Source organism: Osmerus eperlanus, chromosome 11 (assembly GCF_963692335.1).
Source record: "Osmerus eperlanus chromosome 11, fOsmEpe2.1, whole genome shotgun sequence".
NCBI lineage: Eukaryota > Metazoa > Chordata > Actinopteri > Osmeriformes > Osmeridae > Osmerus > Osmerus eperlanus.
The window spans coordinates 18,314,084-18,329,930 of NC_085028.1; the positions used below are offsets into that span (position 1 = coordinate 18,314,084).

General features: G+C 50.7%; 1 protein-coding gene across 1 annotated transcript in view; it reads right to left on the reverse strand.

Moving 5' to 3' along the window:
- The window catches only part of fat3a (FAT atypical cadherin 3a), a 105,019-nt gene that overhangs the window by 16,252 nt on the left and 72,920 nt on the right, over positions 1-15,847 (reverse strand). Inside the window, exons 4-10 of the mRNA XM_062473542.1 lie at positions 14,896-15,842; positions 10,464-11,829; positions 4,285-4,481; positions 3,128-3,281; positions 2,802-3,035; positions 1,039-1,425; positions 685-899 (exon numbers count right to left, since the gene is read on the reverse strand). Of these exons, the coding sequence (XP_062329526.1) occupies positions 685-899; positions 1,039-1,425; positions 2,802-3,035; positions 3,128-3,281; positions 4,285-4,481; positions 10,464-11,829; positions 14,896-15,842 (3,500 nt within the window). The remainder of the gene's footprint in view (positions 1-684; positions 900-1,038; positions 1,426-2,801; positions 3,036-3,127; positions 3,282-4,284; positions 4,482-10,463; positions 11,830-14,895; positions 15,843-15,847) is intronic.

Sequence of the window (15,847 nt, forward strand, 5' to 3'; positions counted from 1 at the left end):
ATACACACACACAGGTTATACACGCACACACACAGGTTATACACACACACACACAGGTTATACACACACACAGGTTATACACACACACACAGGTTACACACACACACAGGTTATACACACACACACAGGTTATTCACACACACACAGGTTATTCACACACACACAGGTTACACATTCATTTTTCAGAAAACTTACTTTCACTCCTTACATTTTTTAAACAAATATATTTTTTAGGGGGTTGAAAAACATGAAACTTTTTTATGTGTGGGGGGCCCAAAAAAAGTTGACAAAAATATATATTTTTAAAAGGTTTAGAAAAAAAAGTTTCGAAAGGTTCAAACATATATATATATATATATATATTTTGTGTGTGGGGAAAACACATTTAAAAAAACTTTAACTTTTAAATGTTTGAAAGAACTAGAACATTTTTTGTGTTCTAGTTTTGAAAAATGTTTTTTTTAAATGTTTAGGAAATAAAGTTTTGTAAGGTTGAAACATAAAACATAAAAATAAAATAAAAACATTTTGTAGATAAAGTTTCAAAAGGTTTAAAAAAACATTTTGGAAAACAAGTTTCCAAGGGTTACTTCAACTTTTACCAGTCTTTTTAAACATGAGTATCTGTACTTCTACCTGAGCAAAGGATGTGTGTACTTTTGCCATCTCTGCTCCGTGGCTCACCTTGACGACGGGCTCCCCGATGGCAGCATCCTCCGCTACCACAGCAACGTAGGCGTCCCGGCTGAACATGGGGGCGTTGTCGTTGACGTCCGTTACATTGATGTTCACCGTGGTAACAGCACTGAGGGGCGGAGTCCCGCCGTCTGTGGCCTCGAGAGTCAGGAAGTAGTCTTTACAGGTCTCATAGTCCAGGCGGCTGGATACCAGGACGGCTCCTGGGGGAGGGAGAGGAGGGGTTAAAGAGGGTGTAAACAGACCAACTCTACGTCCTTCCCTCCCAACCCTTCATGTGAGCACATCATCCTCCCTCAGCCTTCCTCACTGCACCCCTCTCCCCCCCTCCCGTCTCCTCACCAGTCAGAGGGTGGATGTGGAACTTCCCGTGCTCGTTCCCAGAGCGGATGCTGTATGTGATCTCTGCGTTGGTGCCGATGTCCTTGCTGGCGGCATGCACTCTGAGCACCTCCTCCCCCACGGCCGCGTCCTCCGCCACGCTGGCCAGCGCGTCGCGCCGCCAGAACACCGGGGGGTTGTCATTGATGTCCAGCACCGTCACGGTCACGTTGGCCAGCGAGGAGAGGCGCGGCGAGCCCTGGTCGGAGGCCCGCACCGTGATCAGGTAGGATGGCTGCTGCTCGCGGTCCAGGGAACGCTCCAGAACCACGATGCCCGTCGTCTGGTCAATGGAGAAGCTGCCCTCTGCAGAGTCAGCCAGGGAGTACAGTACCCTGCGACTGGAGCCTGGGGGGGAGGAGGAGGAAGAGAGTGGTTAAGGTTGAGATACAGGCAGGAGGAGAGGTTCCAGTTTGCCATCAATCTGTGTTTCATTAACCTCTCTTCTCTCTTCTCCTGATCCCCCCTTCTCATCTAGCCACAAACCTCTACCAGAGAGAGAGGAGCAGGAAGAGAGGAGCAGGAAGAGAGAAAGGAGCAGGAAGAGAGAGAGGAGCAGGAAGAGAGAGAGGAGCAGGAAGAGAGGAGCAGGAAGAGAGAGAGAGGAGCAGGAAGAGAGAGAGAGGAGCAGGAAGAGAGGAGCAGGAAGAGAGAGAGAGGAGCAGGAAGAGAGGAGCAGGAAGAGAGGAGCAGGAAGAGAGGAGCAGGAAGAGAGAGAGAGGAGCAGGAAGAGAGAGAGGAGCAGGAAGAGAGGAGCAGGAAGAGAGAGAGAGGAGCAGGAAGAGAGGAGCAGGAAGAGAGGAGCAGGAAGAGAGAGAGAGGAGCAGGAAGAGAGAGAGAGAAGCAGGAAGAGAGAGAGGAGCAGGAAGAGAGAGAGGAGCAGGAAGAGAGAGAGAGGAGCAGGAAGAGAGGAGCAGGAAGAGAGGAGCAGGAAGAGAGGAGCAGGAAGAGAGAGAGGAGCAGGAAGAGAGAGAGGAGCAGGAAGAGAGAGAGGAGCAGGAAGAGAGAGAGGAGCAGGAAGAGAGAGAGGAGCAGGAAGAGAGAGAGAGGAGCAGGAAGAGAGAGAGGAGCAGGAAGAGAGAGAGGAGCAGGAAGAGAGAGAGGAGCAGGAAGAGAGAGAGGAGCAGGAAGAGAGAGAGGAGCAGGAAGAGAGAGAGGAGCAGGAAGAGAGAGAGGAGCAGGAAGAGAGAGAGGAGCAGGAAGAGAGAGAGGAGCAGGAAGAGAGGAGCAGGAAGAGAGAGAGGAGCAGGAAGAGAGAGAGAGGAGCAGGAAGAGAGGAGCAGGAAGAGAGAGAGGAGCAGGAAGAGAGAGAGAGGAGCAGGAAGAGAGAGAGGAGCAGGAAGAGAGAGAGGAGCAGGAAGAGAGAGAGAGGAGCAGGAAGAGAGAGAGAGGAGCAGGAAGAGAGAGAGGAGCAGGAAGAGAGAGAGGAGCAGGAAGAGAGAGAGGAGCAGGAAGAGAGAGAGAGGAGCAGGAAGAGAGAGAGGAGCAGGAAGAGAGAGAGGAGCAGGAAGAGAGAGAGAGGAGCAGGAAGAGAGAGAGGAGCAGGAAGAGAGAGAGGAGCAGGAAGAGAGAGAGGAGCAGGAAGAGAGAGAGAGGAGCAGGAAGAGAGAGAGGAGCAGGAAGAGAGAGAGGAGCAGGAAGAGAGAGAGGAGCAGGAAGAGAGAGAGGAGCAGGAAGAGAGAGAGGAGCAGGAAGAGAGAGAGAGGAGCAGGAAATGGTCTCACCCTCGTCGGGGTCGCTGGCCTGGATGCGTGTGAGCAGGGCTCTGGGTGCGGTGTGTTCGTACACGCTGGCAGCATACAGCGGCAGGGAGAACACTGGGGCGTGGTCGTTCACGTCCAGCAGGCTGAGCTGCACCACAGACCGGCACCACAGACCACCCCCGTCTATCGCCTGGGCTACCAGCCGGTACACCGGAGTCTTCTCCCGGTCCAGAGGGGCGGCGGTCTGGATCTCACCTGGACACACACACACGTTACATACACACCATTTACACACACACACAACCACATACACACTGGTGTCTGGGTGTGACAGCAGAGAGGGTTACCGGTGTCAGGGTCCATGGTGAAGTCCAGGGCCCCTGGGCCCTGCAGGGAGTACTGCAGCCAGGAGTGCAGCCCCAGATCTGGGTCGGACGCCCCCACCTTCACCACCACCCGGCCCACCGCCACGTCCTCCAGCAGCAAAGCTGTGTACAGCGCCTGCACACACACAGGGAGAACACACACACAGGGAGAACACACACACAGTTAAAACACACACACAGTTAAAACACACAGGGCCTCATGTACTAACGCTTTTGCGCCCACTTCAGGCGTATTTGTTTCGCAACTTGCGTGTAAAAGCATGGCGAGGTATGTACAAACATGCCGCACTGAGGTAAAAGCGCAGACTGCCTGTCGCGGGAACTGAAAATGGCAAACTGCGCTTTTTGGTGTCATGCATATGCATTCATGGGAGGGTCAAGGGGAAAGTGGGAGTTTCCCATAAAGAGATGGGAGGGGATGCGTAAAGTGCGCCTGATTATGTATTCCGTGGTATGTACAAAAACCGCCTGTGAAAGCGCACCACTATTTTGAGGTGAAAATTCTCCGCCTGTTAAAAGTAGGCGTAAACCAGGATGCGCATATGCCTCCTGGTGAAATGGCAGCCGTAACCCGAGCAAGACGAAAACATAGGCCAAAGGATTTTTGCCACAAGGATCACACTTTTTGAGTTGAGTGAACACAAAATGATTACGCGTAACAACCATGCAATATTAGTTACTGGAAGAAATCAAAGATTAAATCGAATCTCTGACTCAGCGTTCACATTCCATTCCAGCAGTTGTTAAACTCTTAGCTACATTACAAATATTGCCATCAGGATCATTTCAAACAGTCATCACTGTTTTGACTTTGGTGGCTGATCCATGATAGAAAGAGAGGAGGCCCATTCAATTGCGCGTTTAAATGCTCGCAATGTACGGTATAGTGGCCGGAGAAAGGCGCTGATTACCCGATGACTTTCAGGTTTCGTAAATACGACGTAAACTGTATCACAAAGTATCACAGCGTGCGCTTTCTGCGTGTTGGCCATGGCGCTAATAACGCTACGTTTGCAAATGTACGTACATGAGTGTGTGATAGTGTGGGTGAGTGAGTGTGTTGCATGAGATGCATGCGTGTGTGTGTGTGTGCGTGTGTGTGTGTAGGACAAACCGACCTGGTCACAAACGGGTCTGTTGTCGTTGGCGTCTGTCACCGCCACCTCCACCGTTGCCCTGGTGACGAAGAGTCCGTCGCTAGCGGTTACGTTAAGTGTGTAGAGGTCCTGCTCCTCACGGTCCAGTGGCCTCTTCACGTACATCTTCCACTCCCCCTGCACCTGGCCCAGTGCAAACACTCCCCGCGGGTTCCCTCCTGAAGACACACAGCATCAGTACTGAGCCTGACCTCTGACCCCTCACACTGACCCTGAAACAAGGGTCTTTACACTACATTCTAACTACAGCGTATGTGCGTTCAACTCCAAACATTTGAACACCACATCCCCCTACAGCAGCACTGAGTCCAGAACAAAACCTGCTCACACACTTCAGACTGCTGTATGTGTGTGTGTGCGCGCATGTACACAGGAAGCCATTAAGCAACTTCAATAAGGGCCCTTCACCAACAGCCTCTTCACTGCTCCATCACTAACGACTCAAACATGTTTAACCCTCGTGCTGCCTTCGGGTCACATGACCCAAAGGTTCATAACGAACCATCGTTGTGTTTACCCAATTTTACCCAATACAAAAACAAATTAAAATAATTTTCTTTTAACCTTTGCAATGTGGGGGGTCTGAGACAGCCCAACGGTTAAAAGAAAATGCTTCACTTTGTCTTTGTATGCGGTAAATCTGTCGCAATACAACGGTGGGTCACAATGACTGATGGGTCAGAATGACCCGAAGATAACACAAGGGATAAACACACACTTTATGAAAGATTAGCACATTTAAACAACACACAAACACAAGCAGTACAAAATTGCAGACAAAGGCACAAAAGACACACACACACACTTATAGGCAGACACACAACAGAGACAAACACACAGACTTGCGTCCTACGGTGACACACACTATCCCTATATGAACCAGAGAAGAAATTTGTTGAAAAGAATAAAAGGGACTTATATGGTTAACCCAATGCTCTCACCTCCTCCTGTACCAGACCAGACTACATTTACATTTACATTTATTCATTTAGCAGACGCTTTTATCCAAAGCGACTTCCAAGAGAGAGCTTTACAAAGTGCATAGGTCACTGATCATAACAACAAGATAGCCACAAAAACATTGCGAGTAGCCAAAACATGAAGCACACATTGTGAACAACCAAAGTAAGTGCCAAAGGGAAGAACCATAAGAGCATGTAGTTAAACAAGTTACAATTAAACAACATGAACCGCTATAAGTGCAAGTGTACCTGTAGAAAAAACAAGCAACAATAATAAAAACAATATATCACAGCTTGTACAAAAATGTAAATCAGTTACCACTAACCACAAGAGCAACAAGTCTCTAAGCAAGAGTCATTGTGATCCTTGAGGAAACTAACATCGGGTCAAGCGAACCATTCCTAAGTACCGTTGTACTCCCGGAACAAGTGCGTCTTGAGCCTTTTCTTTAAGGTGGAGAGACAGTCAGTGTCTCTGATGGAGGTGGGGAGTTGATTCCACCACTGGGGGGCCAGACAGGAGAAGAGCTTGTGTTGGGACCGGGCGGTCTTGAGCGGTGGGACCACCAGGCGGTTGTCTGAAGAAGACCGTAGGTGACGGGTGGGGGTGTAAGGCTGCAGGAGAGACTTGATGTAGACGGGTGCAGTCCCGTTCACTGCTCGGAAGGTCAATACCAGGGTCTTGAATCTGATACGGGCCATGATAGGTAGCCAGTGGAGAGAGATTGAGGAGCGGGGTAACATGGGAGCGTCTGGGTAGATTGTAGACCAGGCGGGCCGCTGCGTTCTGAATCCTCTGAAGAGGGCGGGTTGCACATGCTGGGAGACCAGCGAGCAGCGAGTTGCAGTAGTCCAACTTGGAGAGGACAAGTGCTTGGACTAGCAGCTGGGTGGAGTAACCCTCACCTCCTCCTGTACCACACCAGACTAACGCTCACCTGCTGCTGTACCAGACCAGACTAACCCTCACCTGCTCCTGTACCAGACCAGACTAACCCTCACCTGCTGCTGTACCACACCAGACTAACGCTCCCCTGCTCCTGTACCAGACCAGACTAACGCTCACCTGCTGCTGTACCAGACCAGACTAACCCTCACCTGCTGCTGTACCAGACCAGACTAACCCTCACCTGCTCCTGTACCAGACCAGACTAACCCTCACCTGCTGCTGTACCAGACCAGACTAACCCTCACCTGCTCCTGTACCAGACCAGACTAACCCTCACCTGCTGCTGTACCAGACCAGACTAACGCTCACCTGCTGCTGTACCAGACCAGACTAACCCTCACCTGCTGCTGTACCAGACCAGACTAACCCTCACCTGCTGCTGTACCAGACCAGACTAACGCTCACCTGCTGCTGTACCAGACCAGACTAACCCTCACCTCCTCCTTTACCACACCAGACTAACCCTCACCTCCTCCTGTACCACACCAGACTAACCCTCACCTGCTGCTGTACCAGACCAGACTAACGCTCACCTCCTCCTGTACCACACCAGACTAACCCTCACCTGCTGCTGTACCAGACCAGACTAACGCTCCCCTGCTCCTGTACCACACCAGACTAACCCTCACCTGCTGCTGTACCAGACCAGACTAACCCTCACCTGCTGCTGTACCAGACCAGACTAACGCTCCCCTGCTCCTGTACCACACCAGACTAACCCTCACCTGCTGCTGTACCACACCAGACTAACCCTCACCTGCTGCTGTACCAGACCAGACTAACCCTCACCTGCTGCTGTACCAGACCAGACTAACCCTCACCTGCTGCTGTACCAGACCAGACTAACGCTCACCTCCTCCTGTACCACACCAGACTAACCCTCACCTGCTGCTGTACCAGACCAGACTAACGCTCACCTGCTGCTGTACCACACCAGACTAACCCTCACCTGCTCCTGTACCAGACCAGACTAACCCTCACCTGCTGCTGTACCAGACCAGACTAACGCTCCCCTGCTCCTGTACCAGACCAGACTAACGCTCACCTGCTGCTGTACCAGACCAGACTAACGCTCACCTGCTGCTGTACCAGACCAGACTAATGCTCACCTGCTGCTGTACCAGACCAGACTAACGCTCACCTTCTTCCATCTGCTTTGTTCATTCACCCAACAGGAAGCTCTTCCCGCTACAGAACATCATCAACACTTAATAATTCATGAGCTTGTTCTCCCTGCGTGTTTGTTATCACGTTCAATCATGAAACTCTGATGCGGACAAGATGGATGAATTTTGGAAGACCAGGCATGTGTGTCTAGACGGCTGGTTGAGAGGCAGAGCGATTTGCTGCCGAGAGCGACATCAACACCCACACATCCTCCAGGAGTTTAATAAACCCAGGATGTCGAAGAGAGAGGAACTGCTCACAAAACAAAGCAGGACTGAACTCAATAACAGAATAAAACAGCCAAGATGAAGTATGTGACTCCAGCTATTATATTAAATCAAGTGTTATTTGGTGTGTGATGTTAGGGCCTGTTCCGACTTCTAATTCCGAAGTCCCGAAAATCTAATTAAATTGTACTTGTGTAGCCCCACAAGCCATATCACAGAGCACTTCACAGATGCCCACAGATCAGCACCTAGGCTAAGACTTCCCAAAAACCTGCAGAGCGGAATAAAATGTAGGAAACCTTGGGAGAAGCAACTCTGCTGTGTCAGTTCTCTACAGCTCAGAGAAGCAACTCTACAGCTCAGAGAAGCAACTCTACAGCTCAGAGAAGCAACTCTACAGCTCAGAGAAGCAACTCTAGTTGCAGTTAGTTGCCAGTATCTATTCTCTCTTTCTCTCTCTCTTTCTCTCTCTCTTTCTCTCTCTCTTTCTCTCCCTCCCTCATGGGAAAGGTTTGTGGTGTCATTAGCTTTATTTCTCTCTCTCCCTCGTTCTCTTCTACTCCTCCTTTAATGTTAGTGTGTTAGTGTGTGCCCCTCTCCTATTCAACCTCTCCCTCCATCTTCACCCCTCTCTCTCCCTCCATCTTCACCCCTCTCTCTCTCCCTCCATCTTCACCCCTCTCTCCCTCCATCTTCAACCTCTCTCTCTCCCTCTCTCTCCCTCTTCACCCCCTCCCTCCCTCTCTCTCCATCTTCACCCCTCTCTCCCTCCATCTTCAACCCCTCTCTCCCTCCATCTTCATCCCTCTCTCTCCCTCCATCTTCACCCCTCTCTCTCTCCCTCCATCTTCACCCCTCTCTCCCTCCATTTTCACCCCTCTCTCCATCCATCTTCAACCCCTCTCTCCCTCCATTTTCACCCCTCTCTCCCTCCATCTTCAACAGCTCTCTCCATCCATCTTCAACCCCTCTCTCCCTCCATCTTCAACCCCTCTCTCCCTCCATTTTCACCCCCTCTCTCCCTCCATCTTCAACCCCTCTCTCCATCCATCTTCAACCCCTCTCTCCCTCCATTTTCACCCCTCTCTCCCTCCATCTTCAACCCCTCTCTCCCTCCATCTTCAACCCCTCTCTCCATCCATCTTCAACCCCTCTCTCCCTCCATTTTCACCCCTCTCTCCCTCCATCTTCAACCCCTCTCTCCATCCATCTTCAACCCCTCTCTCCATCCATCTTCACCCCTCTCTCCCTCCATTTTCACCCCTCTCTCCCTCCATCTTCAACCCCTCTCTCCCTCCATCTTCAACCCCTCTCTCCCTCCATTTTCACCCCTCTCTCCCTCCATCTTCAACCCCTCTCTCCATCCATCTTCAACCCCTCTCTCCATCCATCTTCACCCCTCTCTCCCTCCATCTTCACCCCTCTCTCCCTCCATCTTCAACCCCTCTCTCCATCCATCTTCAACCCCTCTCTCCCTCCATCTTCAACCCCTCTCTCCCTCCATCTTCACCCCTCTCTCTCCATCCATCTTCACCCCTCTCTCCCTCCATCTTCACCCCTCTCTCCCTCCATCTTCACCCCTCTCTCCCTCCATCTTCAACCCCTCTCTCCATCCATCTTCAACCCCTCTCTCCCTCCATCTTCAACCCCTCTCTCCCTCCATCTTCACCCCTCTCTCTCCCTCCATCTTCACCCCCTCCCTCCCTCTCTCTCCCTCTTCACCCCCTCCCTCCCTCTCTCTCCCTCTTCACCCCCTCGCTCTCTCCCTCCCTCCCTTTCCTCCCTTTCACCCCTTCCCTCCCTCTCCCCCTCTATTCCTACTGTCATCTAGAAGGTCACACCCTTCATAATGTCTCTGATCTGTGCGTAGCTCATTAACGTGCCTTGGGGTGGTGGATCTCCCAAATCCTTCATCATCTCTCCTGCTCCCCCCAGCATCTCTCCTGCTCCCCCCAGCATCTCTCCTGCTCCCCCCAGCATCTCTCCTGCTCCCCCCAGCATCTCTCCTGCTCCCCCCAGCATCTCTCCTGCTCCCCCCAGCATCTCTCCTGCTCCCCCCAGCATCTCAGGGTGGTCCTCGCTCCCTCCCCCCACAGAATCATCACTCTTTACTCGCCTGTCAATTAGCTCAAGAAAAGATCTATCAACACGTCTTTAAGGACTCTTTCTTTCGATGGTGTTGGCATTCTCTCTCTCTCTCTCTCTCTCTCTCTCTAACCCTAACCCTTGGGCTCGGGGGAATGTCCCTGTACTTACTGTAAGTCGCTCTGGATAAGAGCGTCTGCTAAAATGACTAAATGTAAATGTAGACTTCTATATTTATACTGTTAGACTACGACGCTATTTACAACCTCGCCGGCGTGTCGGCAAGCAGTAATTTTGAGGCACGTCAAGGGAAGGGGTCATAATTCACCTGAGAAAATGCTTATCTAGCAGGGTGGACGTCAGCAGTATTCAAGTCGTTACCATGGCGCTTGTTTCTTGATCAACATGCATCTGAATAGTTTTAAATATTCATAAATCATGTTTCATGTCCTTCATATAGCGCTGTGAGTATTCCAGCCATGCTTATTCACAAGCTGTGTTCAGGTGGGTTAGGATGTGAGGCAGCCAGCTGCATACTGATCCTCATCTCAACATGCCAGGCAAAGAGAGACCAGCCAGCACAAACACCACAGGAGTCATGATGAGCATATTCATATAGGGAGGCAAATACACAGAATGATAGGGACTCCAACAGAGTATATAGAGGTTCAACAGACAACAGAATCCTCACGTACACACACACACACACACACACACTAGACCCCATCAGAGCTGATTATGTCCACTCACCTGTGATGTGGTAGCTGACCTGCCGGTTCACGCTGGAGCTATCGTCGTCACGCGTGTTCAGGACTGCCACCACCTCCCCTGGGGGGTCGCTCTCCCGCACAGAGCCCCAGTACCGCTCCTCCACGAACCGGGGAGGGTTGTCGTTGGCGTCCGACACGGCCACCAGCACTGTGGTGGTGGAGGACAACGCCAGGACCTCCCCCAGGTCCGAGCCCACCACGGTGAAGGTGTAGGACGGGTGTGTCTCGTGGTCCAGCTCCCTCAGACTGGAGACCCAGCCGCTGTTGCTGTCGATGGAGAAAGCGGCGGACGCGCCTTCAGCCTCGCCCTGGGCCGACGTCCCCAGGCTGTAGGTGACCTGCCCGTTGGCTCCGGAGTCGGGGTCGGAGGCCTGGACCTGGATGATCCTGGTCCCCACGGGCATCCCTTCCATGACAGTGGTTTCGTACGCGCTGGACTCGAACGCCGGCTTGTTGTCGTTGAGGTCGAGGATCCGCACCTCCACGTCCACGCTGGTGACAGCATCCATCTTGGCCTGCGGCAGCGTGGCCGTCAGCTTGAAGTAGAAGGCCTTGATGAGCTCGTGGTCCAGGGGCTTGTCCACCTTAACCACCCCGGTGTCTTTCTCCACCACCAGGACGCCATCTTGGTTGTTCTCGCCGGTTTCACCGTTCACCAGGGCAAACGACACGGGAACAGAGGTCAGAGAGGGTGGGACCACAAGGCGAACAGACCCAATGGCAGAGCCGAGGGGCGTGTCCTCGGGGACAGAGAAGGAGTACTGCGGTTGGCTGAACGCCGGCAGGAGTGCATCGGGCGCCAGGACGTGGATGTAGACAGAGACCAGTGAGTGTCTGACCGGGACTCCTCCGTCCAGCGCCTTCACAAAGAACGACAGCACCGAGTTGCGCAAGTGGCTGAAGCTGCCCTTGGTAACCATCCAGCCGTTGTCGGGATCGATCTCCAGGATGTCCACCACGGGGACGTGAGCCTCGCTGTAGAGGGAGTATGTCACCCGGGCGTTCGCCCCGTCGTCAGGATCCACCGCCTGGATCTGGGTCACCAGGTAGCCCTTCCCCACGTCCGACTTAACAGACGCCCGGTACTCGTTGGCTCTGAAGCGAGGGCTGTTGTCGTTCTCGTCCAGGAGGGTGACGCGCACCGTGCAGAAGGCGGCCCTGTCGCCGCCATCCCGGGCTACCACGCTCAGCGTGACGTCCCTGTTATCTGGCTCCTCACGGTCTAGCTTCTCCAGGGTGGTGATCTGCCCGCTGGCGTCCACGCTGAACTGGTCCTTGCCCACTTCGTTGGCGAACGAGTAGGAGATCTGTCCGAATACTCCTGGGTCTGCGTCTGTCGCCTTCACCTGGGAGACGATACAGATTCAATATATCAAGAATAAAATGAATAGATACACAGCTTTGAATTCAGTGTCACAGGAGGGAAAAAAAACGTGCAACGTAACGTAAAATCCAATACAGGCAACGCAATTGTGACCAAGATTAACATTTTGACACCAACGTTGTGTATGTAGTGCAAAAATTGAGGGATGAATTAGGGTGGGAAAATAAATGACCTTGGGGTTACCATGGACGACGAGCTCTCCCTCACGGCCCACATTGCTGCGGTCTCCCGGTCGTGTAGATTCACCCTCTACAACATCCGGAAGATCAGGAGATACCTGTCTGAGCACTCCACCCAGCTGCTAGTCCAAGCACTTGTCCTCTCCAAGTTGGACTATTGCAACTCGCTGCTCGCTGGTCTCCCAGCATGTGCAACCCGCCCTCTTCAGAGGATTCAGAACGCAGCGGCCCGCCTGGTCTACAATCTACCCAGACGCTCCCATGTTACCCCGCTCCTCATCTCTCTCCACTGGCTACCTATAATGGCCCGTATCAGATTCAAGACCCTGGTATTGACCTTCCGAGCAGTGAACGGGACTGCACCCGTCTACATCAAGTCTCTCCTGCAGCCTTACACCCCCACCCGTCACCTACGGTCTTCTTCAGACAACCGCCTGGTGGTCCCACCGCTCAAGACCGCCCGGTCCCAACACAAGCTCTTCTCCTGTCTGGCCCCCCAGTGGTGGAATCAACTCCCCACCTCCATCAGAGACACTGACTGTCTCTCCACCTTCAAGAAAAGGCTCAAGACGCACTTGTTCCGGGAGTACAACGGTACTTAGGAATGGTTCGCTTGACCCGATGTTAGTTTCCTCAAGGATCACAATGACTCTTGCTTAGAGACTTGTTGCTCTTGTGGTTAGTGGTAACTGACTTAAAATTTTTGTACTCGCTGTGATATATTGTTTTTATTATTGTTGCTTGCTTTTTTCCACAGGTACACTTGCACTTATAGCAGTTCATGTTGTTTAATTGTAACTTGTTTAACTACATGCTCTTATGGTTCTTCCCTTTGGCACTTATTTTGGTTGTTCACAATGTGTGCTTCATGTTTTGGCTACTCGCAATGTTTTGTGGCTATCTCGTTGTTATGATCAGTGACCTATGCACTTTGTAAAGCTCTCTCTTGGAAGTCGCTTTGGATAAAAGCGTCTGCTAAATGAATAAATGTAAATAATAATAATAAATAATAACTAGAGAGGGTACAATTTCTGGGGAAATTGTGGGGTGTGCTTGCTTGCTTGGGTTGCAGAGTGGTCCGTTTTTTAATGAAATTTTTACAACTGATATTTCTTTATATTTGATATTAAATGCATACTTATTATTTATAAAAATTACATAGATTTAAAAGCATAATTGTTTTGCTGCTCATTTACAACTCAAAATACTAAGAGTGGAGTGTAGAATGAAATAGTTGTCTTCTCATTTCCCCTGCAAGAGGGAATGGTGATCGGCTATATACAGTAGCAGCCTCATAGTTGAATCAAAACGAATACATTTGGAAGAACGGTGTAAACATTTACCTAATCTCTATGACTTAAACGTCCTTTTAAGTTTTTCCCTTTTCGTGATATTTTCAGGCATTTAACCTACTCATACTGCATTTATTCATTAATAAAGAACCCCCTTTGAAACTTATTCTAGCAACAACGTTACCGCCGGCAGTAGCTAGCTATCTCAGATGGAATTGCGATTCAAACAGTACCATCTGCTAACTGAAAATATGCCTGACATTATGCTTGACATTTATTTAGGGGGAAATCGCTAATTCATAAAAAGCTCACTGGTAGCGATCATTGTCAGTAACAAGGCAAAATGCAATCCCTGTGTGGAGAAGCTGCCCCGGTAAATTGTACTACTACAGTAGTACAGCTGTGTTCGTCTTGGTACAGTAGCGATTGCGTTGGTTGAATTGGATTCAACGTTCCGTTGTACGGTTTAGGCTGAAATTAATAATTTTCATGAACAGATTGACAAAGTTTAGGCTGTGGCAATGAAGTTCAGGTTAGTAGTCACATAGTTTCACCTATTGAAAGACTTTTGAATTAAGTAGAGCTAAGGGGAGTGCCGAACATGTTCTGTCGCAGTTTGACTTCCTAAACAGCTGTTCGGAGATGTTTTTGTTAGCTACTATACTACTAGTATTACTACTAGTAAGAGACACTCGTCTCGCGTAGGCTACAGTACAGTACAGCGTTGCAGTGAGCTACACTGGTTTGAAACCACAGGTAATGATAATTTCACCAACAAATAGTTTACTTGTAATCTATTGTCATAATAAATCCTACAACGAAAATGTATTAGCGAGGAATGTTTATTGAAAACAGATGCATCATAGACCGCTGTAGTATGTGTTGCCTAGGCAACAGAGGCTAATGTCACGATGCTAATGCTTCAGTGAAATAGTAGCCTACTGTTTCCGAAAGTACATGTACTTCCTTAGTAATATCAGCTTATATTGTACATTACACTTCACAATTGTGTTTCATATCACAAAATAAAATGAGTAAATAGTTATCACCCTGGCATCTTTGCTTGTGGCGTTTCTGCAGCTGCCTTGCAGTAAAGCAGTTAGCTTAGCTATCTCCCAGAAGTTAATGAGCTGCTAAACTAATGTTCTGCTAGAGGTAGTCACGCGTGTTTTCGTGACGTTAGTGACGTTAGCAACGTCAGTGACTGTGGCTAGCAAGTTATCCACCGTTAGCTTCACCTTTCGACAACGTAATTTCTACTTAAACCATGCAACAGAACGTGAATAAAATACAAGCAACTCAATCGCTACCAAGACGAACATTTGACAGCGACGTTGTCTATGTAGCCCAAATATTGACTGATGCTTAGGGGGGCAAAAATAAATAATAGTAATAATATATATGTGAGAGAACAATGGTTGTGCTCGCCGAAGGCGTGAGCACACCAAATAAATTTATATGAGAGAGAATTTGTGAGATGACAATAGTGTGCCTTGCTGAGAGCAAGCACACTACTGATAGAACCATGAGCTGAACACAGTACAAGATGGTTCTCACCTGTGCGACCTTGGTGCCCACAGGTGCGTTCTCACGCACCTCCCCCTCGTAGGTGTTCAGGGCGAATGCAGGGCTGTAGAGGTTCGCTCCCCGGACCGCGACGTGGACCTGAGCCGTGCTGGTGAACACGCCATCAGAAACAGACACGTTCAGGTTGTAGGTCGGCTCCATCCTCTGCTTGCGATGGCCCGACAGTGTTACGATCCCAGACTGCCCATCCATCACAAAGTTCATCCTCTCGTTTCCCGACAAGATGCTGTACTCTAGTTTGTCGAAGTCTGAGCTGTCAGCGTCTGACGCCTGAACGCAGGTGACGAAGTGGCCTCTGGGTGCCAGCTCGCTGACATACGCTTCGTAGAGCAGCTGGTTGAAGATGGGAGGGTTGTCGTTCATGTCGTTAACCACGGCCGTGACTGACACTTCGCTGCTCAGAGGCGGGAAGCCGTTATCCGTCGCCCGGACAATGAACTCGTAGCGCTGGACGAGCTCGTGGTCAAGCAAGCGAGCGGTCAGGATGAGGCCGCTGCTGCTGTCGATGTGGAAGTAGTCCGTGCTGTTGTAGACGTCCGAGAAGATCTGGTAGCGTACCGCGTTGTTCTTCTCCGAATCTCGGTCGGTTGCTACGACCTGCAGCGCCGGAGTCCCAATCATCGCCGTCTCCGACAGGACCGCCCGGTATGACATCTTCTCAAACACCGGAGAGTTGTCATTGACGTCCAGAACCGTCACGTCTACATCGACCTCCGCCCTGGCGCCTGTCAGGGAGTCTGTGGCTCTGACCGTCAGCCGGTAGGAGGCGGCGACCTCGTAGTCCAGGAAGTTGATAACGCTGATGACGCCGGTGTCGAAGCCAATGTCAAACTGCAGTGCGGGGTCCCCCTCCACAATGGTGTAGATGATGCTCTGGCCTTCAGGGCTTGTGGCATTAATGCCCAGGATGGGTGTGTGAACC